Source organism: Uloborus diversus, chromosome 5 (assembly GCF_026930045.1).
Source record: "Uloborus diversus isolate 005 chromosome 5, Udiv.v.3.1, whole genome shotgun sequence".
Lineage (NCBI taxonomy): Eukaryota > Metazoa > Arthropoda > Arachnida > Araneae > Uloboridae > Uloborus > Uloborus diversus.
In genome coordinates this window covers 61734256-61759185 of record NC_072735.1, presented here as the reverse complement: position 1 = coordinate 61759185, position 24930 = coordinate 61734256, and the positions used below count along the sequence as shown (strand labels likewise).

The window sequence follows — 24930 nt, the reverse complement described above, 5'->3', positions numbered from 1 at the left end:
TTTTACAAACTGTGTGAAGTTGCCTCAAAATTTCAGAGGGTTTGGCGCCGTCTTTTTGAGAAATTTAATGTGTACTTCTTGCTTATTCATGGCATACTGATGCAGCCCAGATTTCCAAAGTGTGTGCAAAAAAAAAAAAAAAAAAAAAAAAAAAACTCTTCTTCAGACATTCCCACTAACATATTGGCAAAGGACCTTCCCAGATTTATTACCAAGTGCAGTGTTAGAGTCGAATTCCGGTTTATATTTGATCTACCCTTGTACATGTACATTAGAAAGCTTAATTATTTTTCAGAAGATTGGAAAAAAGTGCATTAATAGTCATTTTTTAATATCATTTCAGCAATCTATAGCAGAAGATGTATGGGAAGAAATGGTGATGGTAAGATTATTTAGTTTCAAAAATCGTACCCTACTTTAATCTGTATGTACATGAGTTTTTTACTTAAATTAAAATACTTTATTTATATTACCATCATTTTATTTTATTGGCTAAAAGCAGATTATTGTTATTTATCACAAATCTTGTGGTTCTTTGTGATACATTCTATCTATTTGATCTGTTTATATGCATTTTTAATTTAGCTTGACCACTTGAGTACGTTGTCGAAAGAAGCAGACGGCTTCTTGCTACCAGGCTTTGCAGGAAAGCAGATAGAAGTCAGGGAGACGCATAGATATGAAGTGCAAAATAAAAAAATTGGTGGCAGCACTCTATGTTACTCTACTTTAATCACCCTAAGTTTTTGAATTTATTCCATTTAAATTTATACCCACACTACTATTTTCATTATACATATTTCATTCACATTCTTGAATACAATTCAAAATGTATAACACTTACATGGACTAGAAGTTATATATTCAGTAAATTACCCAATAGCCAGGGCTAAAGCAGAAATACATGAAATGCACCGCCAGCTCAGTCATTTCCAGCCGAGGACTGCAGTTTCGTGCTTATTAGCACTCATCAGCCCGGCATAGGAAAGTGACTGAGCTGGAGATGGAAAATCCTTAAGGAAGCCAAGAGTGCCAAACAAACTGGTAGCTAACATAGAATTAGCGCTGACCAGACGAGTGACCGAAGCAATGGTTTAGTTTAACTCAAGGATTGAAGGCAAGGCATGGTATATTCAGTAAATTACCACCCAATAGCCAGGGCTAAAGCAGAAATACATGAAATGCACTGCCAGCTCAGTCATTTCCAGCTGAGGACTGCAGTTTCGTGCTTATTAGCACTCATCAGCCCGGCATAGGAAAGTGACTGAGCTGGAGATGGAAAATCCTTAAGGAAGCCAAGAGTGCCAAACAAACTGGTAGCTAACATAGAATTAACGCTGACCAGACGAGTGACCGAAGCAATGGTTTGGTTCAACTCGAGGATTGAAGGCAAGGCATGGTATATTCAGTAAATTACCGCCCAATAGCCAGGGCTAAAGCAGAAATACATGAAATGCACCGCCAGCTCAGTCATTTCCAGCCGATGACTGCAGTTTCGTGCTTATTAACACTCATCAGCCCGGCATAGGAAAGTGACTGAGATAGAAGTTATAAGTTACTGAGAAAAACAGGCCCCGACTCTAAACAGTAACAAAGCAAAAAAAAAAAAAAAAAACTCGTAGATAATACATTTTATCAACGTTCCTTCTTGGAGTGAACAATTCTGGTATGGGATATGCTTTTGATTCTAAGTGTTCATGTGAATCAGTTTTATTGCCCTTTCTTCTTGGAGTGAAAGTTTCCGTTATCCTATTGATTTAAAGGATCTTCATGATCCCATGTAGAAAAAGCATATATCCCCTACGAGACATAAGAAAATGTTATTGCCCTTGCAATTGCATGATTATCTTTTGTGTATAGTGAAGAAAGGACATTGCGTACCAAGTGTACATAGCCGCCATTATGCACATAGTACAAACTATGTGTGCATTGTACATAGCTGTAGTCAATTGGTTAAGATGTTGAATTTTTGTTTTGTGATCTTTTTTCTACAATTTTATTTCACTTTGCTAAAAGTGTTCACAAGCATGCGCTATCTGAAAAATCTGAGGTTCGTGGAAAAAATCCGGGCTGCAATTGGACTTTCCTTAAAATCCGATTGGGTTCATAAAATACCTAGGCAAGAAAACCCCAAGACCATGTAACTAATAATTCTTAAAAATGTATTCTATTTTTTGTAAATGTTATTTTTGTAGTTGGTTGATTATTAATCTTAGAAATCATTGAGTACAAAACATGTTTATAAACTCTAAAAGTTCTCTATCAATAATTATTTACTTGGAAGACTTTCTTAAAAAAAAAATGTAAAGAAAGTTTTTATTAATGTCTTTATACAATTATACAGACAGTGAAAGATGGACAGGAAAAATTTTGAACATAAAGAGACAAATTACTTACAGAGAGAGCAATCTTAATTGAAGTTCCAAGATCATGGGGTCCAAGCTTTGGCAACCCTGAGTCATATATCTCATCCATTTAAGGTGTACTTTCAGGAATTCTTAATTGCAGGGTTGTTTAAAAATTAAAGTGCCTACGTAGTCAGGAGTATTTGAATTTAGCAAAATGCTTTGACTTCTCTTACTTTTCCTGCTCATCATGTTTCAATTATTTTTTCATTGTAAATATTCCAAATAAACTTAAGAATTAAATGATGCTGATCAGCTTCAGAGTTTGACTGTTGGTAAATTATAATCTGTCCAATAGTGTGGCAATTGACATGCAAAATAATTAAAATAAATATTTTCAAGAAGGGCAATTCAAGAATAAATTTCTCATGAGATTTATAGTGTGACTGTTTAAAGATAACTTTAATTTTATTGCTGTGTTTTTATCAAAATGAAGAAATAGGCTGATGGAATTTCTTTCTTATCACAAACGTTTCAATCACCCAACCGCACAAATAGCAAAATTTAAGTAAAAGGGAAGGTATTACATGAAAGAAATTAAAAAATACATTAAATATTTGACCTGTATATATATATATTTGCATTTATCATATCTTTAAGTACATCTACTCTTATATTTCTTCATTATGCTGAATCTGCCTTTGCAAAGTTCACTTAATACAATTAAAAATATTATTTTCATTTATTTGTTATTTTGTTGTAAGTATGACAATGGGAAAAATAATCTTAATAATAAATCTTATTTTTATATTAATGTGAGTGATTTTTTTCCCAAAGCAAATTGTTCAGAAGAATGAAGAATTGAAGCAGTTTTTAGTGAATATTCTGATGTCAAAAAATGATATCAAGACTGCAATGAAGATGGCTGAAAAGTTGAATATTACTGTAGATTGTTCAAATCTTGAAAATGCCAATGTTAACAATTCTGAGTTAGTCACTTCATATTTTTACCCTTTTCTAAGATGGAATATATTTTTCTTTCATTTCATGCAAAGCAAAAGAACCGTAAAGCATTTTTATCTGCTCATAAAATATATTTTAAGAAGAATTTGCTTTTTGATTGACCAAATTACTATTGATTTTTTGTTTCAAATATTAGTTTTAGCATGTAAATATTTTGTATAATTTATCTGCTTTATTAACTGATAGAAAATCATTACCCTTTGTATATTTTTTATGCATTTTTGTAAAGAATTGAAAAATGTTTAAAAATTTTGGTTCAAGAAGTAGATGAAAAAAAACATGTCTGCTACAACTTATCTAGTGAACACCTTAACGAAGTCCATTTATCCAGGTTTCTATCAAAATAAAATCATCAACTGTAAAAATCAGTTGCATTTCAAAGCATTTTTTCAAACCCCCATAAGATGTTTGATAAAGTTATTATTATTGAAATGGATTTGTCTGTGGAAATATAAGCATGGGTCACATACTAACATTTTCTTGCTTCTGAGAATAAATGTAAAATCCATTCATTTGTTTCAAATTTTGGGCGAAAAAAAGAAAAGTTTAATGATTGTTAATTCACAAATTAGATTTTTAGTAATAGTATTATTAACTTGTGTTTATTTAAATTGCTCATTATTTCAGAATCAAATCTGTAAACACAACTTTGGTGTGAGTTAAAAACTTTTCAATCACTGATGATATATTAATTAATGAACGTGTGCATGCCATTTTAGAACAAAGCAATTATTACCTTAATGATACTTGGCCCTAACGCATGGTTTCCAGAGGGCGTAAATTCTCAATTTGCCAAATGGTACTAAAAGTTTCGCCAAATGGTAAAATATGGGTATACACACATAAATACATCTAATGAAAAGGGACATTTGCCACTTAAAAATTGTCTCCAAATTTGCCAAATTGTGAGACAAAATTTGCTGAATAAGAAAACTTTGGGAGGTCATAGGACCTCCCATTGAGGCATCTCTGAGTGCTCATTTTAAACAAATCCCTGTTTACAATTTATATAAGGTGTGTTACACATAATTTTGCATATTGTCTAATATTGTGAAGAATTAATATTGTTAATTAAAATCTTAATTTTTTAGTTCTTTTGTGCTACTTTGCAATTTTCTAAGCGTAAGAAAATGAAAGAGTTTTCATTAATCATAAAATTGGTTTACTTATTTTATTTTCTTTTATTTCAGCCTGGAGGATTTTCAAAATGAAGATATAGTAGAGTTATCCGAGAGCGAGAATAACACCAAAGAAGATAACTTGTGTGAACATCTAGAATTTCCGTTAAGTTTATCTGATATTAAATTGATTTCATACAAAGAAGACTTTATTCAATTTATTGATGAAATAAAGGTATTTATTCCTTTATTTATGTAACAATGTTAGTTTGTTTTCATATACATATTCTAGTTTTCCATTTATTTAATGCTTGAAATTAAAAAAAAAAAATCATATTCTGCAATGCCTAGTTAATTTTATATAAACATGTACAGTCATTGAATTAAGAAAATATCTATTTCATAAACATTAAATTTGTAGCTACTTGTATGCAGCTTGGTGATTTCGTTTTTTTTTTTTTTTTTTTTTTTGAGATGTTTTTTTTATCAAACTCATGAAAAACTCCCTCCTAAAATATATATATTTTTTTGCATGGTGCAAGGGGGAGGGGGGTTTCATAGATGAATTGAAAGTAAGGCAACGTTCTTTGAACTAGTCTAAAATAATCCCAAATTATTGAATGAATAAATATGCAAGGGCTAAAGTTTTAAAAATTTATTTTCATGTAACCAAGAATTAATATTTAAATTAATTCAGTAGTTTTAATGCTGTAGGTTGAGTATTGTTTCAATAAAACATAAATGGTCTTCCCCAGTGTACCTATTGCAAGTGATTTCATCCTTGTTATTAATAATAGATAAGTTTGAAAATACAATTTTAGCACCAATTAGTGAACATAACATGAATCCCCAATAAAGTAGAACCCCGCCATTTGTCCACCTCCCTGTTTGTACCTTTTCGTTATTTATCCAACTTGTTCCTGAAAATTCATCTTGTAATCTATTTGCTTCTCTGTGATTTGGACAGCAAAACTTATAGGGGTTGATCAAAGATCACAGAAATGAGCTGGTCACTGAAGACCTCCAAAAAGGGAGCTTAACACTGCTGTGGCCAACAAGATCATCAACTTGTTAGAAACAATATTGTTGGCCATTCAAAGAAAAAATTCTCAAAGGCACATACCATTGGATTAATCCTTAGAGAAAGAATTCTAAGATTATAAAAACCCTTGGTTTCATACTATTGCCATTCCTAATATGGCAGTATATACAGGTCAAGACTGTTATGCCCCCCAAAAGGTACTAGTACTCAGTTGGCAACACTTCCTCCTTGCCTCATTAAGGACAAGCATTTATTTATATCAATCTAGATTACTCTCTGAACAAAACTTAAGTGAAACACTTGAACTTTTTTTTTCCAGAAATACAAGATGGTTGGCATAGATTCTGAATGGAAGCCCCAATTTGGTCTTTCTAGAGACAGGTAGCAATGGTTTAATTTTATGACTATGTTTTCAAACATTCATATTATCTAATGATTTATATTATTTGATGACATATTATCTGATGACTAGAGCTGTCTAGCCCCTGATCACCCCTCCTCCTCCCACGATTGCTTCTTAATATTATTTAGTTCTCAAAAGTTTAAATTGTCTGTTAGAAAGAATCAGATTAAATTCTGTGTTATGACTAGAACAAAATAAAAAGCCTGCTCCCCATCCAGTAGAAAATAGAATTTAGTTTAAGAGCTCACTTATAATTAAAACAGTATAAAATTTTGGTCTCACCAGAAGAAAAAAAAACTTCTTTATAATATGCAAAACAAAATTATATATGTATAAAAAAGAGCTTGGAAGAGCACCTATACCCTAGGGTCCAAACCAACCTGTGTCAAACTTCACAGCAGTAATTGCTAAGGGGCTTCTGAGCATAACAAAATGGCCGTTTGAGAAGTCGTTTTCACATTCTTAACCTCTAGTAAGATTTTGCTCTTTAACTCTGTACTTAAATCATGGGTGCCCACCCCCCACTTAGAGCAAGGGCCCACCCCCTCTAAATTTTATGAAGACCCCCCCCCCCCCCAAAAGCAACAGCCCCTAAAAATGAGAAAAAATATTTCTCAGAACATCACCCCCCTAAAAATTTCAATGGTGCAGTCTGTGCCATGATCCCCCCCCCCAGGTATGTCTTAACAAATGAAGTTAACCCATGTTGATTGCATGTTTTTGATTATTTTAGTGTGCCTGTGATCAGCTGTATGCATTGATATATAACTCCTATGTTTATAAAAATGGTTCATCAGTTTCTTTTTTTTTCTGAAGCTGAGTCTAGTTACAGCTTTAAAAGTATAACTTCATTATTAATTTTTTTTCTGAATTCTGAGAAAAAGGTTGAAACTCTTTTGAATGGAGTGATCAATTGAATGGGTTGATTTCTTTATCAATCAGTTTTGGATTTTTTTTTTTAAATTTAAAAATAGGTTGTTGCTAACCATGTCAAAATATAACTTTTCTATAATGCGACATTTACATTTTACATTTTTTTTTAGGCTTTCTTTAATTCAGCTTGCAGTTCATGATAAAGTTTTCATCCTAGATATTTTAGCATTAGACAAGTGCCTTGATTTTGAAGACTGGGACCTACTTACCGATGATGTCTTTGGAAATTCAAACATTGTAAAATTAGGTTAGTTATCTATGGAATGCATCCTATTGTAAAGCTAAAGAACTTTGTTTGTCTGACCCTTGTTAATCAGAATCCCGGCATAATATGGATCCTTGTAGACTTTAGAAAAATAAATTATATTCACAAAAATTATAATTTAATATCAAGATAGCAAGAATGTAACTATAAGGTATGCACAGCCTTTTTTTAGTTTGATTACATTTACAGTTCCTGTGTGGATTGTATAATTAATTTTGGTATTCTAACAAAAAGTATAGCATATATGGAGTGTCAGCCCAACACCACTCCAGCTGATCTATTAATGGAAACTGTTTGCGCTACTGTGCTTCGCTCAATTGCCATAGATGTTTGAAACAGAAGACAGTTAACCAATCCTTATTCAAAAACTGATGTGGAAAGCAATTTATATATATTTTTAAAGGCTTGTAAATTGTTCTTTGTAATTTTGTTACAAAACATTGTTTTTCTTTCATAATAAGTGGCAAGTCTGTTGTGTACGCTCAGAGAGCACCTAACCCAACTTTGCCCCCAAGCCTTCAGGTCTTCTTGGCTCAAGGGTAAAAGTACTGGGTTAGTATCGCAAAGGTTGGTAGTTCAAAAACCGCCACGGATACTCATCACTCTCTGCGTGATGTGTGTTACGTGGGTTTTTGATTCTGCAGATCGCCTTTGGCCCAAGTTGGTTCAAATACATGAGATGACACAGTATATGATTTATAAACCCTTTATTTTTGTAAGAATTTATCCATTAATTTTTATCAGGTTTATAAATGTAACATCACTAATGAAAATATTTTCAGTATTAGATAACTACTGCCATAATTTTGGTATTGATAAAATTTATTATTGCTTTAAATCCTTATAAGATTATTCACCTTATTACAATGGGTGCAAGATTATCCAATAGTAAAGTTGTAAAAAGTGAAATTAAGCAATTTACTGCTTGTTATTGAATAATATTTTGCATCCTTTTGCACGTCAGTTAAATTAAGTTTGTTAATAAAATTATATAAGTTAACTAACATTATGATACATTTCTTCAGGTTGTGGTATAATGTCTGATGTAAACATGATATTGGAAAATCATAAGGGTACCAAAGGAAAAACCATAGTATTCTCTCATATCTTAGACATGGCAATTTTTTATCAGAAAGTAAGTTGATTTTAGATAACCGAATTTAAGAGAAGTATTTTTATGAATATATGCTGAAAATAGCTTCCAGAAAGGTGCATATTTTATTCTACTATATAATATGTATGTATTTATTTCATATTTTACTCTGTTTTCTGTGTTAGTGTTATCTTTGATCGACTATTGTTATAGAAAACTTTATTCTTAACTTCTGTAACTATTTAACCAATTTTTATTTCAATGCCATACTGTTTTCTGCTTATTTCGGCTGAACATTTCAGAAACTTTCAGCTATATTCATAAAAGTTTTTAATTTTACTCTGAGTCAAAGTTGGGGAAAAGATTTGGAAAAAAAAAATAATAACCCAAGGATTTATGTTTTTAAATTTAGGAAATTGTTATAAAATTGACTTTGCTTACTTTTTAAGCAGAGGTATAATATATTTTGGAATTTTTGTACAACTGAAAGATAAGTTATCCAACAGAAGATAATTTTGTGCATATATTATTTTCAGCTCCAGGAAGTTTACCCTGAGGAAATGAATTCAGATGCTTCTGATAATACAAATCAAAAAGGTCTTAGCAAACTCTGTGAAATTATTTTAGGAAAACCCCTTAACAAAGAAGAACGTTTATGTGATTGGGAAAAGAGACCCTTAAAGGAAACTCAATTAGCATATGCAGGTAAAATATTTTTTATAGACATTTAAAAATATAAAAATAGCTAACTGTTAGATATTGTCTTTGAGTAGTAGTGTAGCAAGAAATTTTTCATGATGTTATAAACACATGCGTATGTGCAAAAACTTTACACTATATCTATACATATAGTTTTAGTGTTTCATGGACTAGGACTTCCCTATTTAGTAGATACTTCTTTGCTACTTCACTGTCTTTGAGGAATTAAAAAATATATGTAAAAATAATTATTGTATATTCATAATGCAGTTGAAGTGTAAATATGATATGAAAATTATATTCACATGACCTTAATGCAATAAATATGTAAAATACATGTACTACCAAATCTAGGATTTTCCTGTAGTGGGGCAAATCTAGATACTACTGGTCCGCACCCATCTTCCTTCAAGTTTTTATATTGAGTTTCAACGCCCCCCCGCCCCTCGACACATAAATTAAATAGGGTGAATTTGCTACCCTTCCCAGCTTGTTTCCCCTTAGATCCAGCACTTTATTTAGATGAATTAATTAGATGAATTTAGATGAATAAATTACCAACGTTTTAATGCACAAAATTTGCAAATTATTGCAGACAGTGTTACAAAGTGTTTCAGTGTTACAAAGAACATCTTTTTCTATGCAAAGCTGAAAAGTCATCTCAGGATAGACTTTTCAGCCAAAAGCTCACACTTCTTTGTATTGAAAAAGGTGTTCCTTGTAACAATGAAACATGTATCTGTAGTTATTGGCTTTCCTCAGATGACTTTTCATCCAAAAGCTCACACTTTGCATTGAAAAAGGTGTTCCTTGTAACACCAAAACACTTGTCTGCAGTAATTTGCAATTTTTGTGCATTAAGACGTTGGTAATTCATTCATTTAATTTTCAAGCACAAAGGTATTCCTTGCTATATTTAGATACCAAAAGCTTTCACTGCTTTAGAAGTTATTTGTTTGTTACAGTGACATTTCAACAAGTTCATGTTTTTGAAATCACATTCCTTCATTTCCAGTGATTCGAAGGGTTTTATTATCTAACATTTAAGTAATACTAAGTTTTAAAAGGTTGTCATAAAAAATATCTTAGTAGTAAAACATTAGGTAGATTTAAACTGAATTACTGCCCATTAGCCAGGGCTAAAGCAGAAATACGTTAAATACACCGCCAGCTCAGTCATTTCCAGCCGAGGACTGCAGTTTCATGCTTATTAGCACTCATCAGCCCGGCATAGGAAAGTGACTGAGCTGGAGATGGAAATCCTCTTAAGGAAGCCAAGAGTGCGAAACAAACTGGAGTTGAACCGAACCATTGCTTCGGTCACTCGTCTGGTCTGCTAATTCTATATTAGCTACCAGTTTGTTTCGCACTCTTGGCTTCCTTAAGAGGATTTCCATCTCCAGCTCAGTCACTTTCCTATGCCGGGCTGATGAGTGCTAATAAGCACGAAACTGCAGTCCTCGGCTGGAAATGACTGAGCTGGCGGTGTATTTAACAGATTTAAACTGGTTTAGTCAATCTGGGCCCTACCTGCCATCTGTATAAAATGTAATGTTTTCCTGTTGCTGATGAAATCTAGTGCTTCAAGAGATATTCTAAATTTGTTTTCTTACTTTAATTGCTTAAAAGTTTGCCATTGTCAAAAAACATTTTTTTAAATATAAGATGCTAATTTGATGCCTTTTTGTGAAGGAATGGATGATACTAATCCAGTGGCGTCACTACTGGGAGGCGGAAGGGGGGGGGTGATACCCAAAACAGATATACGAGTTTATGAAAAACATATATACTTCAAGTCTAAGAAAGTTTCCCAATTTTTTTGAATTTTATTAAAATCAAATGTTTCATATTTCGTTTTTACACACATTCGTTCAAAATCCATGTTTCTTGATTTTTTTTTTAACCCGTTCAGACAAAAATGAAATGCATTCATAATTTATGTTTGTCTTTTGTCATTTACTGCTTCTTTTCATTTCTTCAAAGTTGTTTTTGAGAATTGAGTGAACTTTTGTATGCCACAATATTCCACAATAAGAGGTTCCTTTTTTTGGGGGGGAGGGGGTGACACGTAAAAGTACCGCACCAGGGGACACCCCTGTTAGGTATGCCATTGACTAATCTCTGTCAGCAATCATAGTATAAGAAATGTTTAATTTTATTTCATACACTAGTGGTACCCGCACAGCTTTGCCCGTAATGGAAAAATTAAAAGGTCTTTTGGTTCGCCTGTATATTTACAAATAATGTATTATGAATTTTCTCACCAATTGGCTTGTGCCCATGTTACGGTTCCACGTTATGATAATTTCATAATTTACTCGTCCGTCTTATGATAATTTTGTATTTAAAATTGGAATGGAAAAAGAACGACATCGAATTTTCGAAAAATCGCTTCGAGGTGCACACCCCCATGCTACAAACTAACTTTGTGCCAAATTTCATTAAAATCGGCTGAACAATCTAGGTGCTATGCGTGTCACTGAGATCCTGACAGACAGAAAGACTTTCAGCTTTATTATTAGTAAAGATTATGAAAGGCAAGTTCATTAAATTAAGTTTGCAGGTTCATGGAACTAATGTAGAATACTTATTACCATTTTGCAAAATGTTACCAAAAGTTATTTACCGACTTTTTTTTTATTCACTATAATTTACCACCGTTGCCAAGTAAATTTAGCACTTATACATTTTAGATATGTTCAAATGTGTATGAAAACCCTTTTTATATATAACATGTAGCAAATGATGTTCAATTTTTCTCATATTTTGTCATCAGAAGGAAGCTATTTGCTTGGTTGTGTTTTTAAATTTTCAGCATGTTTTTTGTATATTATTTCCTTATTAATTTTTTATGCATTATTTCTCTGTTGGTTTTTTATGCATTATTTCATTGTTTGTTTTTGTATTTATTATTCTTTGTTAGTTTTTTATGTCTTTCATAAAAGCAGTTGTGACCTTTCAGCTTTGGATGCTTATTGTTTGCTTCAGATGTACGATACACTAAGAGAGAATGCACTGCAGAAAAATATGAATTTTGATCATTTGTCTAAGGTAGCTATTGTTCTAACTACAAGTTTATGGAAATCTAAGAAAAAAATAAAAGGGGTAATTATTTTAAACTAGTTTTCAATTTTGATATTAGAGATAACTACTGTATTCAGTTCAGTTTAATGTTTATGATTTTATTTCTTAAATCAAACCTTTTTTCAAGTTTTTACCTGCAAAAATGCTTTTTGAAACATAATTATTGTATAGGGCATTGACCCATATTAATGATATGTACTTTTAATACTTCAAAACAATATTTATGCAGCATTATGTTACACTTTGTCGGTGAATTTCCTTATTAGTACTGGGCATAAAACTTTTGAATTTTCTTCTATATTAGCTGCGTTGCCTTGCTTTGCATGGTCTACCTCAAAAATAAAAATTATATCAAGTGACGCATATAAAACAATTAGGCTGCAATTAGAGAAAGAAAAACAAAAAATTATATAAAATTTCGTATCAAAATACAGTTGGACCTCCATATATCGAAGTAGTGAATTGCCAGAAAAAAATTCGATATGTAGAAATTTCAACGTATAGAAATAATCTGTTTTTATCATAAAAATCTCCTAAAACATTAAAATTAAAGCTAATTTTCGTGTATGAAATCCAATTCCTAATTTATTCGAGCATTGAATTAAATGAAAGTTAAGAATTAAAAAATTAACAGAAATTACATTTTTGCGCCTTCATACATTTTCATTCTTCGGCAATTCCACTTGATCCGCAACATTGGGAGATTTTCGTTTTGACAATGTAATCGAGAGAAAAGTAAAAGATCCATCTGCTTAACTTGAATGGTTTTTACTGAAGCTGAAAAGACTAGGAATGATAATCAACAGACAAAAGGGAAAACTTGAAACTGATTTTACAGTGTTACTGGTTACAACTTAGATTTGAAATGAACTTGAGGAATTTAAGAACTCCAGAACTGAAAAACGACCTATCTACACACCCCTCAACCCCAGATTTCTTATGAGTTTCGTAGCAACCTTTAGTGAACATAATTTTCTCCCCTAACTTTCATTTTTCATGAGACAAACAGTCTAAAGTGGAAAAAAAAAAGTACGAATTCTCGAATTTTTTTTCGATATATGAAGGTTTGACTGTAATGATTCTTAAACTCAGTAATGGCAAATCTTACAGTCCCAAAGAAATCTCATTCCTCCATTGATACAACTAACATCCTTGATTGTCTTTTGCTGGCAGTACAAGAAAAAAAAAAAAAAAGAAAAACTGGCCGAAAAATAATCAAAAGGAGACAATTTTACCTCAAAGTAAAAGCAAGAATTTTATTTGTTCACAGTCAAGGGGGAAAAAAAGGCAGCAGATCTTTCTTCTGAATGGTTTTATTCATGCTAATTTAAAGTAAGCTTGTTGGCAAACCATTAATTTCTGATTTGATTTTGATGCTCCATTAGGCTTAAAAGTGTTTATAATTTTTTTCATGGTGATTTTAGTCTTAGATTTTTTGAAATTAGAAGAAAGTAAATAAATTTCAAGGGTATTTTTCGTGGGCTTTCAAATGAGAAATCAAGAAAATTGGATAATTAATTTGGTATAGAAAGAGCCATTTAATGCCATTTTCGGTACATAAAATTAAAATACGAATGTTTAGATTCTTGTTTGGCGTTTGAAAACACCCCTACGTTCCTTCTCGGGTGTCCAAGTATCTTCCTGCCAAATTTGGTCGAGATTCGACGTAAACTGGATTTGTATAGGCAACATACATACACGCACACACATATGCATGTACACATATTGTTTTATTGATATTTGATTTCTGAGTATGAAATCATACTGCTTACTCATGCACATGATTTTATTCTCTTTAGAAAGCTTTTGCAATTTTAATGCAATAGATAAATAAAAAGGTTTTAAAATTTTTTATTTTAATGCTTAAATAAGAATAAGTTTTTCTGAAGGTTTCAAAGTTCACAACCTGTTAAATGTTCAGTGCAACTACAGTAACAGTAAATTAATATTTTGATTTCTATTCCACACATTTTAATTTACTTTAAAATGTAAGCAATAAAATAATTTTGTGAAATAGTTTTAATTCTGTAAAAATATTTAAAATCTTTCTCTCTTTTTTTCAAAAAAAAAAAAAAGTTATGGTATTTGGTTAATAATGCTGAGATGTATTTCTGCTCTCTTTGATTGAGTCATTTTGTCAGGGTGAAAAATCTAAATCAATCACTAACACTTGTTGTAAGCAGGACTTTTTATCCCAATCAAAAGCTGAAATGGTAATATATACAGTAAAATCCCTCTAATGCGGAAACTAACGGGACAATTGTTTTTTTGTCCTCAATAGAGAGGTATCTGTGGGACAGGGGTTCAATAATGTTATTTGCATTGTGTCTGGGGAATTAAAAATTGTCCACATAAGAGGGGTGTCCGTTAGGAGGGGTTTTACTGTATTTTAAAATAAAGTGCATGTTTGTAAAAGCTAAGGGTATTTTTTTATTCATTGCTCAATCCATTTGCATGGATGTAATATTTTTATGTATAAAAATCGCATTTTAATCCTGTTGTTTAAAATTTGGCTTCTAATTGCTACATTTGAATAAAAGGAACATCATCTATTACACCCAAACCTGTTTTTGTGCAGTCTTTTTTTGTGTGACTTTTTTTGTGCAACTTTTTTTGTGTGAACGTTTTTTGTGCGGTCTATGAAAATTTCAATCAGATTGGGACTCAATTGACAGTAACATTTATAAAATGGACAAAGTTATTTATAAAACGAAAAAACTTTTTTTATACGGTCCATATCCACCGCATGAAAAGAGATTTGGGTGTATAGCAAAAAGTGTATCAACTTTCTAAAAATTTTTTTTGTACTTAAAAAACGTCGACTTGGATTTGTTGTGTGTGTGATCCTGCTGTCACACTTGCAACACCTACGTAATATTTTTTAGTACCAAAAACCTTTTTAGAAATTCAATATTTTATAATACTGTACAGTCGGACCTCCATATATCGAAGTAGCAAATTGCCGGGAAAAAATTCGACGATATATAGAAATTTCGATATATAGAAACAATCTGTTTTTATCATAAAAATCTACTAAAACATTAAAATTAAAGCTCATTTTCGTGTATGAAACACAATTTCTAATTTATACGAGCATCAGATTAAAAGTTAAGAATTGAAAAATTAACAGAAATTACACTTTTGCATCTTCACACATCTTCATTTTTCGTCAATTCAACTTGATCCGCAATATTAGGGTATTTTCATTTTGACATTGTGATCGAGAGAAAAAGAAAAAACTACAATCTACTTAACCTGACTGATTTTTACTGAAGTTAAAAGACTAAAAATGATAATCAACAAACAAAAGGGATAACTTGAAACTGATTTTACAGTGTTACTGGTAATAAGATTTGAAATGAACTTGACGGAATTTAAGAATTCCAGAATGGAATAACGACATATCTACACACCTCTCAGCCCCAGATTCCATATGAGTTTCATAGCAACCTTTAGTGAACATAATATTCTCCCCTAACCTTCATTTTTCACGAGACAAACAGTCTTAAGTGGAAAAAAAAATCTACGAATGCCTCGAGAAAAATTTCGATATATAGAGATTTTTTCGATATATAGAAGCAATTTTTCTATGTAATGAACATGGAAACGTGCTGGAATTTTGATATATAGAAAATTTCGATATGTGGAAGTTCGATACATGGAGGTCCGACTGTATTAACTTATATTCAAGTGTATATCAATGCCTAAAAATATCGCATTGAGCATTATATATTTTTGGATGAATTTCAATATATTTTCCTTTGCAGTCCTCTTTTTGATTCAATGTTTAAATGAAAACCGAAGTTTTTATTTATTTATCTAACTGTTGTTTGATGAAGTGTTTGTTTCTTTTAAGGTTTTAATTCAGACTTTTTATGTTATTTGTTTTATTCTGATAGTCAAAGCATCAGCATTTTGTTAAAGCTGAAACAATTATTCCTATTGAGCAATTTAAAGTTGTTACTCACTCTTCTTTTGAAAATCTTGGGAAACAGTTAAGACAATATGGTGCAGATGTTCTAGTCCTTAAATCTAGCTCTTGGCTGCAAGATATGGTAAAGGTAATTGATTCAATTATTCACTTGATCTTTTATAGCTGTCAATAGCTAAAAGTTCTACTACTGTCTCACCTAGTTTAATGGCGACTTAAATTTAATTTTAAACAACTAGCATTCAACATGCAATAACATTCCTTTTTTATTAAAAAAAAAAAGTATCATTAATGTATACAATGCATTCAAACTTTATCCTTAAAAAATGTTCTTTTTCATTAAAAAAAATCATTCTTCTTGGTGACTGTGAAAAATCTTCTTTAGTAGGCTATTTCTGAAATGTTGTTGACTTGTATGCAGGCCCATCATTTGGGTGATTGTGGGAGGTCAGGGGGTTGTCAATTGACTTGGGAGTTTAGGAAACATAATGAAATCAGGTCAAGGATGGATTCCGAAATGTTTCAAGGGAGGGGCGGATTAATTTTTATTTTTTTACTTTTTATTGTGTAAAATGTATACAGATTAACAAAAATGATCACAAAGGTTTCAGACTTCAATTTAGAAACATTTTCGAGGCAGAGCCCCTAACCTCTCTTCCCAACATCATTAAAACTCGCCTAAAAACGTATTTTTTGAACTTTAATATAGAAAATTTATTTGTGGAAAGTCCCTCAAAGGAGAGGCGATCGCCCCCATCACCCCTCCTTTGTATCCGCCTATGAATCAGGTATTTTTGTACATAATTTGTTGTTTTTTCACTGTAAAATGTATTGAACAACCCCCCCCCCCCCCCCGTAAAATCTTTAAATGACAGGCTGCTTGTATGTGTCATTAAAAGTTCAATATCATGTTAATGACAACGAACTATTCTTTTCTGTATCTCTAATAATTTATTTTAACAAAATGTGACTTTTAATGTTCTTAGTGTCAAGTATTTTTTTTGGCAAGAACTTAGCTTCAATCCCACAAAAATGTTACTGATCAAAACTTGAAAATATGAATTTAACAGCTTTTGTATATGGATTAAATATTTATCATTTTAAAATGACTTTTGAAAACATTATTGCATAAAATGTCCCCAGCATTAGAGAAAATGCACAATACGACTTCTAAGTGATTTAACTTCAAATACTACAGTATAAGCAAAACTTTTATGACGTTATGTTTACTGATGGGGTTTTATAGTCTAAATTGATAGTGTATACTTAAAGTTCAAAAGCTTTCCTTCTAAATTATGGAATTTTAATGTCGTGATACAAGTATTGATTATAATAGTTTATACGCCACCAGGCACCAGTTATGTATGCTAAATTTGTACGAGTTTTGTGGGAGGAAAGAGCATTGAATTCAGATTTTGAATCAAACATTATCACATTTTCTAAATTTTCAGATGTAAATTCTATTGTGGTACAATATATTATGTATGTAATACATTATATGTATGTAATACATACACACAATGAGAGATAATGAAGATATGCATGGCTTAGAAGCCATTGTTTTTCAGTATTAGATTACTATTAAAATTTGTTATTTCAAAAGTTAAAACTTTCATTGTAATAAAGATTTTCATGTATAATATGTTATTTTCTATATTTCTGAAACAGATATCAAATTCAGAGAAGAGAATAATTCTGTGTAGCAGTCGGGTCCGACATCTGGTATATATATATTTATTTATTTAAAAAAACTCTTATTACTATTGCTTCATGTATTTCAGTTTCTCAAGAAGTAAATTCTTTAATGCATAAGTGTGAAAAAATAAGAAATTTAAAGGGAAGAGAATGTGGAAAAATTTGGAAAACATATACAGAATTTTTTTTGAAATACTACTCAAACGTATCAACCTCTTGTGTTTAGAAAGGGCGATGCATGAGTTGTGGTGGGGATACAGTGGTGAAAATGGTATCGATAGATAGTTGTATACGAGTCATTTGCAGGAGTAGCAACGGCATGGCACAATGAGCCTCATCATGTGTTGTGGAAAAGTATATTTATTAAGGTGTTTTTTTTATTATTGATCTACAAGAATTAAGCATTTGGTTCCAACTTGTTCAGCTAGAAAAACTTTCACATTGTAAAGGTCACTGTGCATGATTGTTCTTATGTTGTTTATCCATTAAGCTGCGTGTTTAAACTTTAAGCGCTTTAGGGATTCATAGATGAATGCTCTCACATGCCTCATTTTCCAGCATTGTAACGGTCTGAGGTCGACCAAGCGCTCTTGTTTTCAGTGTAGTATCTAAGGCTCTAAGATTTGATGGATGCTCAAACAAGAAATTTTCTGTCTTTAACAGGATCATTATGAAACGAGTGTGAAATTCTTACTGAGTAGTGATAAAAAACAATCATTACAAAGAGGCGAATACAGATTACCATTTTGGGGCGGGGGGGGGGGGGGGTCATTTCCTCCCTTTCAAACAGGCCTATGGTTTCGGGTGCAAAAAATTCTTGAAGCTGCTTGAGTGTCAATAAAAAGCCCCAAATTGGCCAGGAATAATGAACCTAATAGAGCAAATATTTACTAATTAATCTCATAAGCAATGAAAAGAAGTAGTACTTCAAATGTTTAATTTAACTTTTTTAATGTGTTCAAAATGTGGATGTGTAATAATGTCGATGGTTTAGGGGAGTTCATGACCCCCAAGACCCTCTCCTGATTACAAATACAGTGAAGCACTGTTTATGTGTTTCTCTTTTATACGTTTTTATCATTTATCTCTTTTTTAAATTGGTCACTGCTAAGTCCAATACATATTAAAGTATACCTATTCATTTTTTCATTTATGCGCTTTTTCATGAAGTCCCTTCAAAAACGTATAAACGGTGCTTCACTGTATACGCCTCCACAACACACAAGGAGGTTCACCGCGCCATACCATTGCTTCTATTGTATAAAAAAACGACATATACTGCTATCCATCAATACCACTTCCACCACCGTATAGCCACCACAAATCACACTGTTTCCTCTCTAAATACGGGAGGTTGTTGTGCCGCACTGTGTACTTCTTTTTCTTTCAGATAAGAGGAAAATTTGATAAAGATTTATGCTTTGTTATATCTGATGAGGATGAGGAGTCGACATCTGTGTTTCAAATATTTCATCATTTCAATGTTCAGTTGTCTAAGCAAAATATTTTCTCTCGATGCATAGTAAGTTTTATTTTATTTCCTGATCTAATGACATTTGTGATGTAGTAAATTAATTTATTTTTAGTTTGCCAAAATTTCTGCCAGGGTATTAAGAATAAGATCCTTTTTAATTCCCTGACTCAAGATCTTAAGCTTTAGGGTCATTCCATAGAAATGTCAACCTCAACCTCAGAAATTTTTTTTCCACACAGTCTTAATTGTGACCTATCATTCCATTCATCATACTTTCTAGTACATAAATCCAGTAACAGTTTGCAAAAATTTCATTCGATGTTTTTCTTCTGGCTCTAAACGTGTGAGGTTGTAGAAAAGATTTAGCATGTGCAAAAAACATGTGTGTATATTTTCTTGTGTAACGTAAAATTTTTTGCAAATTTTAAAAAGAACTATGTTTATTCTAAATGATTAAATGTTAGCCCAATAAAATTGACTGTTCTTTTTGCATATATTATAAGATAAGTACTTTAATTAGTTTGGTTATTTCACTGAAAATATTTACATTACGTTAGTCACGAAAATGTGCTATTTTCTGCTTAAAAACTAAACCAGATGATTGAACCAAGCAGCACTTTTTATTTTCTTACATCTGTGTCACGTATACTTAAAAAGTGCAAAATATTTATTTCAGTATCAGTAGATATAAAATAATTAGTGTGACCAACGTAACATTTGAGCTGTGACTAACGTAACATTTTAAAAATGACTGCTAATATTTAAAACTTATTTAATTTAATGTACACTTTGATGAACAATTTTGAATATGTAGGCATTCTATATCGATTAAAAATATAAAGGGTGAAAAATACCAGTAAAATTACATTGCATAGACCTTCTGTTTACTGAGAAAAACACTTTTTAAAGGTCTTTATAAAGATACTTCCAATTTAAATAATTATTAAAAAAGAAAAAAGGTGAGTAAAGCAAAATGAGTACTCTGCTGAATGTCCATTTAACACAAGAATCCAAGTTTAAGAATTAAGATAATAGAAATACAGTTTTAACAAAGGAGAACGTCTTAATTTTTAGAAAATACATCTCCACCTATTATTAAAATGAAGTAATGGCTGCTCGTTGGAAAACATTGAAGATGTTACATGATACAGTAACAATAAGCGCTGCTGCCATATATTTCAGAAAATGCAAGAATGATCATTTAGAAATTCAAACATTTGCGGTGATATATGGAATTAAAATGCATTCTGCAAAAAGTTCGAATATTTTTTTTTCAATATTACATTTTAATTCAAAAGCATGCACAACACTTTTCGTTCGATGAATCAGTAAACCTTAAAAAATAATGTGCCATTGAAAAGTACTACGGAGATTTTTTATGACGATAGTATATCGGCAGAATACTAGAATTCGGTGAAACTATCAATTTGCATAAAGTTAATTTTTTAAAAGAGAGATATTTAGGATTTAATTAGCCCAAGAATGATGTTAATCAGTTTGTAAAAGCAGTTTTTTTTATTTGTTTATATTTTTCGCACATTCAAATTGAGTTAATCAGGGTTCATGCCCCCAGGCAGAAAAAAATTCAAGCACTTTTCAAGTACTTTTCAAGGTAAAAAATTTTGTTTTCAAGGCAATATCATAAATTTGAACTAAAAATATTCTATGCAGATTTCATTTACTACAAACACATAGAAATAAAGCAATAATACAAAAAAGTATAGGAAAACAAAATTGTTTTTTCTACAACGAGAGACGCTTTGATGAAAGGTCTACTGCGTTGAAAGTCTTTCTGAAAATGTTTGAAAAGTTCGGTCATAAAGAGAAGCAGATACCAAAAGGTTTAATTTTGAGGTTTTTCAAAGGTTGCAGCAGTCAGAGGTTTGTATATTTTCTAGAATCAGAAAATTAATACTTAAAAAAAACCCTTTCATAAGTGCTTTTAACTTTTATGGGAAGAAACTAAAATACCCAAGTTCAATGGCATTGCCAGAGAGGAGTTTTTGAAGTCATCCCCCCCCCCCCCCCCCCCGGTTTCAACATTTATTTCCAATATCTATACAGTGCTTTATTACAATATAAGGGCGGTTAGGACAAAAACACTACCCAGAAAGTTATTTCAGTTTGCACTATTAAGTTCTAAAAATATTAGGTTTGCAAATCATTTATAAGTATGCAAATCAATTATTCGTATGTATTTATTAGCTGTTCACCAATAAGGCATTTCAACTGTCCTCGAGTAAATTTAAAAATTAGGAAGTAAGAAAAGTTTATGAAAGTCCACAGTCCAGTCTCTACACCTCAAAATATACAAAAGCAGCTTAAGCAGTGATAAATACTCTGAATGCAAACTTGAGCCTATTCAGCTTTCATTGATTAACTTGCAATAGACAATAAATGTGCAAGTTCAGATTTATAGAGCCATATTTCGAAATTGAAAAGATTCAAAAGAAGTTGACATGTATTATGACAAAAGTAGTTTTATTTTGGGAAAAAATGGGTTATTGTTGAAATTAGAATTAAAATTTAGAAAGGCAATAATATTCAGGTGTAATTGTGATTTGTGAGTTCATAAAAATTTACCTGAAAGTTTCAAAGAGCAAAATGGGGCGGGGGGGGGGGAGAATAATTTTTAAAACTAAGACCCCTATTACTTGAATATACATATGTACAACAATAACTTTTGCTATGCATACAATTCATAAAATAGTTTATTAAGTCAAAATATTCTGCATAGAAATACCATGCCCAGTGCCTGTTGATAACCAGCAACAGGCACTGGGCCTAGCTAACAGGCTGGTACTGGTCAATTTATTAGATCCAAATGAAGATGAAAGACCCTCCTTAAGCTATCTACCCCTTTGCTGATTAAAGCCTCTTTCAGTAAGCTCCAAGTACCCACAACCTTAATAAAGTAGTAATTTTGAACATTTGAGGAAAAGGGGAAAATTGGAGATATAAGGAGGTAAAAGCATAAAAACGAACACTACTGGATTTCAAGTGAATAATCATAACACAACCACCCCTGTTATACACCTTATTTATTTTAGCAGACATAAAAAAATGATGTACTTATAAATAAAATTATATAAATCAACTTTATATTTAAAATACAAACTTTAAGTTAATTTGTTAGGTGCTCAACTGCTGAAATTTAAATTTTTTTTAAAAAAAATCTGTTATGACCAAAAATTAGGTAAAGATAATCATTCAAAATTGCAAAAATAAATAAGCAAATAATTAAACAAGACCAAGGTAATAAATTCTATTTGACTCTTTAGTTATTAAAATAAAAAAATAAAATAAGCTAATCTGATGTAGCAGTGTCAAAATAACTACTAATTGCCAAAAATATAAAAATATTTACAAAATGCAAAAGGATTGAAATCTCAAACAAGGGAAGCAAATTTTCGCGAATTAAGTTTAATGTTGTCATGTTTCCCATAAAATAAGCTTATATTTTACTGAAATTAAACATAAAATATGCTAATCTACGGTAGCAAATATGAAAATAACATCCGATTAGTGAATATATTTAAATATTTGCAAGATGCAAAAAGATTGAAATTTCAAACACGAGAAGCAATTTTTCGCAAAGTCTGAGTTCGTTCGACGTGGCATGTTTCCCCATGAAATAAATTTATTTGTTTTTCATTAAAATTAAACAAAATATATACTAATCTAAGGTAGCATATGCGAAACTAACATTTGATTAGCCAAAATATTTAAATATTTGCAGGATGCAAAAAGATTGAAATTTCAAACACAAGAGCGATTTTCCGCGAAACCCGAGTAAGCAGTGGCGGATACAGCCGGCGGGCAACCGGGCATTTGCCCGGTGGGCCGGTCATGCTTCGGACCGACCAACTAACGGTAAAATATTTCGGGCCTGTCTACTAACAGTAAAATGTAAATTTTGTGCGCATGTGTTTAGAATAAAGCAAATTCACAAAACACAGCCTCAGCTCCTCTGTACGCATGGGCTAAAGCTTGCGGGTGGAGGGAGGCAGGGCCGTCACCAAGAGGGGGAGGGGGAATTTCGGAAATGGGGTTGCCCGGGGCCCGATTATCACACAGGGGTCCCAGCCTAGGCCTGGAACCCTATGTTTCTAAGGTGCCCCAAATGTGTCTAAGAATTACGCATAGCATTGCAACGATATGAAAAATACATGTATTTTTTTTAAAAAAATAAAAAATTATGATTTATTAATTGAAAAAAACTTTTTAAAAGGGGAATTTTTAATCATTCTGCCAGTAACGAATTTCCTTGGTCATGATTATGAGGGGGCCCAAAGGGGATTCATAAATGCACATAAGTGATTCATACATAGTTGTGTGATTAGACAAAGAGGCCTCCAAAAGTGCATTCGTGCTTTAAAAATGTAAATCAAACACTGCATAATCTTCAGGCAGCCTCCAAATTAATGTGGGCCTCACTTTTAGTTAGTCGGGCCCCGGGGCTGCCAATATATTTTTAGTGGTATAATACAAAATAAATGAATAAATTAAAAAAAAAAAAAAAAAAAAAAAAAAAACAGGAAAACCTTAGCGGTCGTAAAAAGTTTAAATACTTTTGGTTTCTTTGACACTTTTATTTATAAATGACAATTCACAATTGCTCTAAAATGCAACTTACAACGAGGGCCGACGTGAGGTCATGTCAACTTAGTTGGAGAATAGGGGCCTAGCTCGGAATTGAATTCGGCAGAGGGAAAATATCCTAATGGTGAAAGGTGTAGAAGGGGGTCTGTGAAAAGAATTTACTTATGTCATTTGTTTCCCCTTTTGCTCTCGGCGACCCTGTTTATAACAGTTGGAATAAAAGAGACATAATATTTTTTTTCCTTACGTTTTTTCCGTATTTTGTATTTCCGTAATTACTTTAAAAAAATGCAATTTTAAAATACCATTGAGGAGCATGAAAGACTCTACAAACATTATCAAATCAAAAGTCAAACGCCGCCGAAATGTGAGTTTCAAACATTTTTTGACGAAACAAATAAGTATTCTGTTCGCTGTACAAACTCACGGTTTCGGGCCCCTCAGTTTAAAAAGAAAATAAGTTGATAAAAACCAATGTCGAAAGAATTCCGGTGGTCCTCAGAATCTCCCCGCCCCCCCCCCTAATGTCATCGAAGATCGTGTAAAATTTAAATTTTTGAGCTTCAATTAAGAGAATAGCCGAATCCACTCCCGCCATAACATGGAATTCCAGTTTCGAAAACTTGCTGGAGAAAAGCACTCGAGCCTCTCCCATTTTTTTAACATTTCCAAACATGATCTAAAACTGTGTTTTTAAATTAACAGTATCAAAAATTTTCTGGGAAAGTGCCCCGTCCCCTCCTCTCTCTCGGCATCATCAATGAAGAACGTTCTAAATCACGTTCTAAATCTCGTTTTTAGTGCTTCAAATTCGAAAATTTTCCGGGGTTAGCCTCCTGAATATTCCTTTTCCTAACATCACTGAAGGTCATCAAAAGTTTCGTTTTTGGAACTTAACTTTCGAGTAACTGCCGGTGCCCTAGTCTTTACCAAAAAAGGCTTTTAAGACTTCAATTTGAAAATTTTCTGGTGGATGGCTTCGGAATCGATCTTGACTTAAAATCACCAAACATCTTCTAAAACTGCGTTTTTAGAGCTAATATTTTTTTAAAAAATTTCAGAGGAGAGCCCCCGAAACCGCTCTTTATAGCATATACTCGAAGATAATTTAAAATTCTGTTTTTGAATTTCCACTTCCGAAAAATTGCAGCAGGAGAAACCCTGAACCTACGCTCCCCTAACATCACCAAACATTGACTAAAATTGAGTTTTTAAGACTACAA

The 24930-nt window shown here is 31.9% G+C and overlaps 1 protein-coding gene across 1 annotated transcript in view; it reads left to right on the top strand.

The window, feature by feature from the left end:
• Positions 1–24930, top strand: part of LOC129222462 (exonuclease mut-7 homolog) — a gene marked incomplete at its 3' end in the record, with an annotated part of 36219 nt that overhangs the window by 3869 nt on the left and 7420 nt on the right. Inside the window, exons 6-16 of the mRNA XM_054856975.1 lie at positions 344–382; positions 3183–3334; positions 4559–4721; positions 5848–5909; positions 6975–7111; positions 8155–8264; positions 8759–8927; positions 11884–12026; positions 15905–16066; positions 17605–17658; positions 19022–19153. Coding sequence (XP_054712950.1) covers positions 344–382; positions 3183–3334; positions 4559–4721; positions 5848–5909; positions 6975–7111; positions 8155–8264; positions 8759–8927; positions 11884–12026; positions 15905–16066; positions 17605–17658; positions 19022–19153 — 1323 coding nt within the window. The remainder of the gene's footprint in view (positions 1–343; positions 383–3182; positions 3335–4558; positions 4722–5847; positions 5910–6974; positions 7112–8154; positions 8265–8758; positions 8928–11883; positions 12027–15904; positions 16067–17604; positions 17659–19021; positions 19154–24930) is intronic.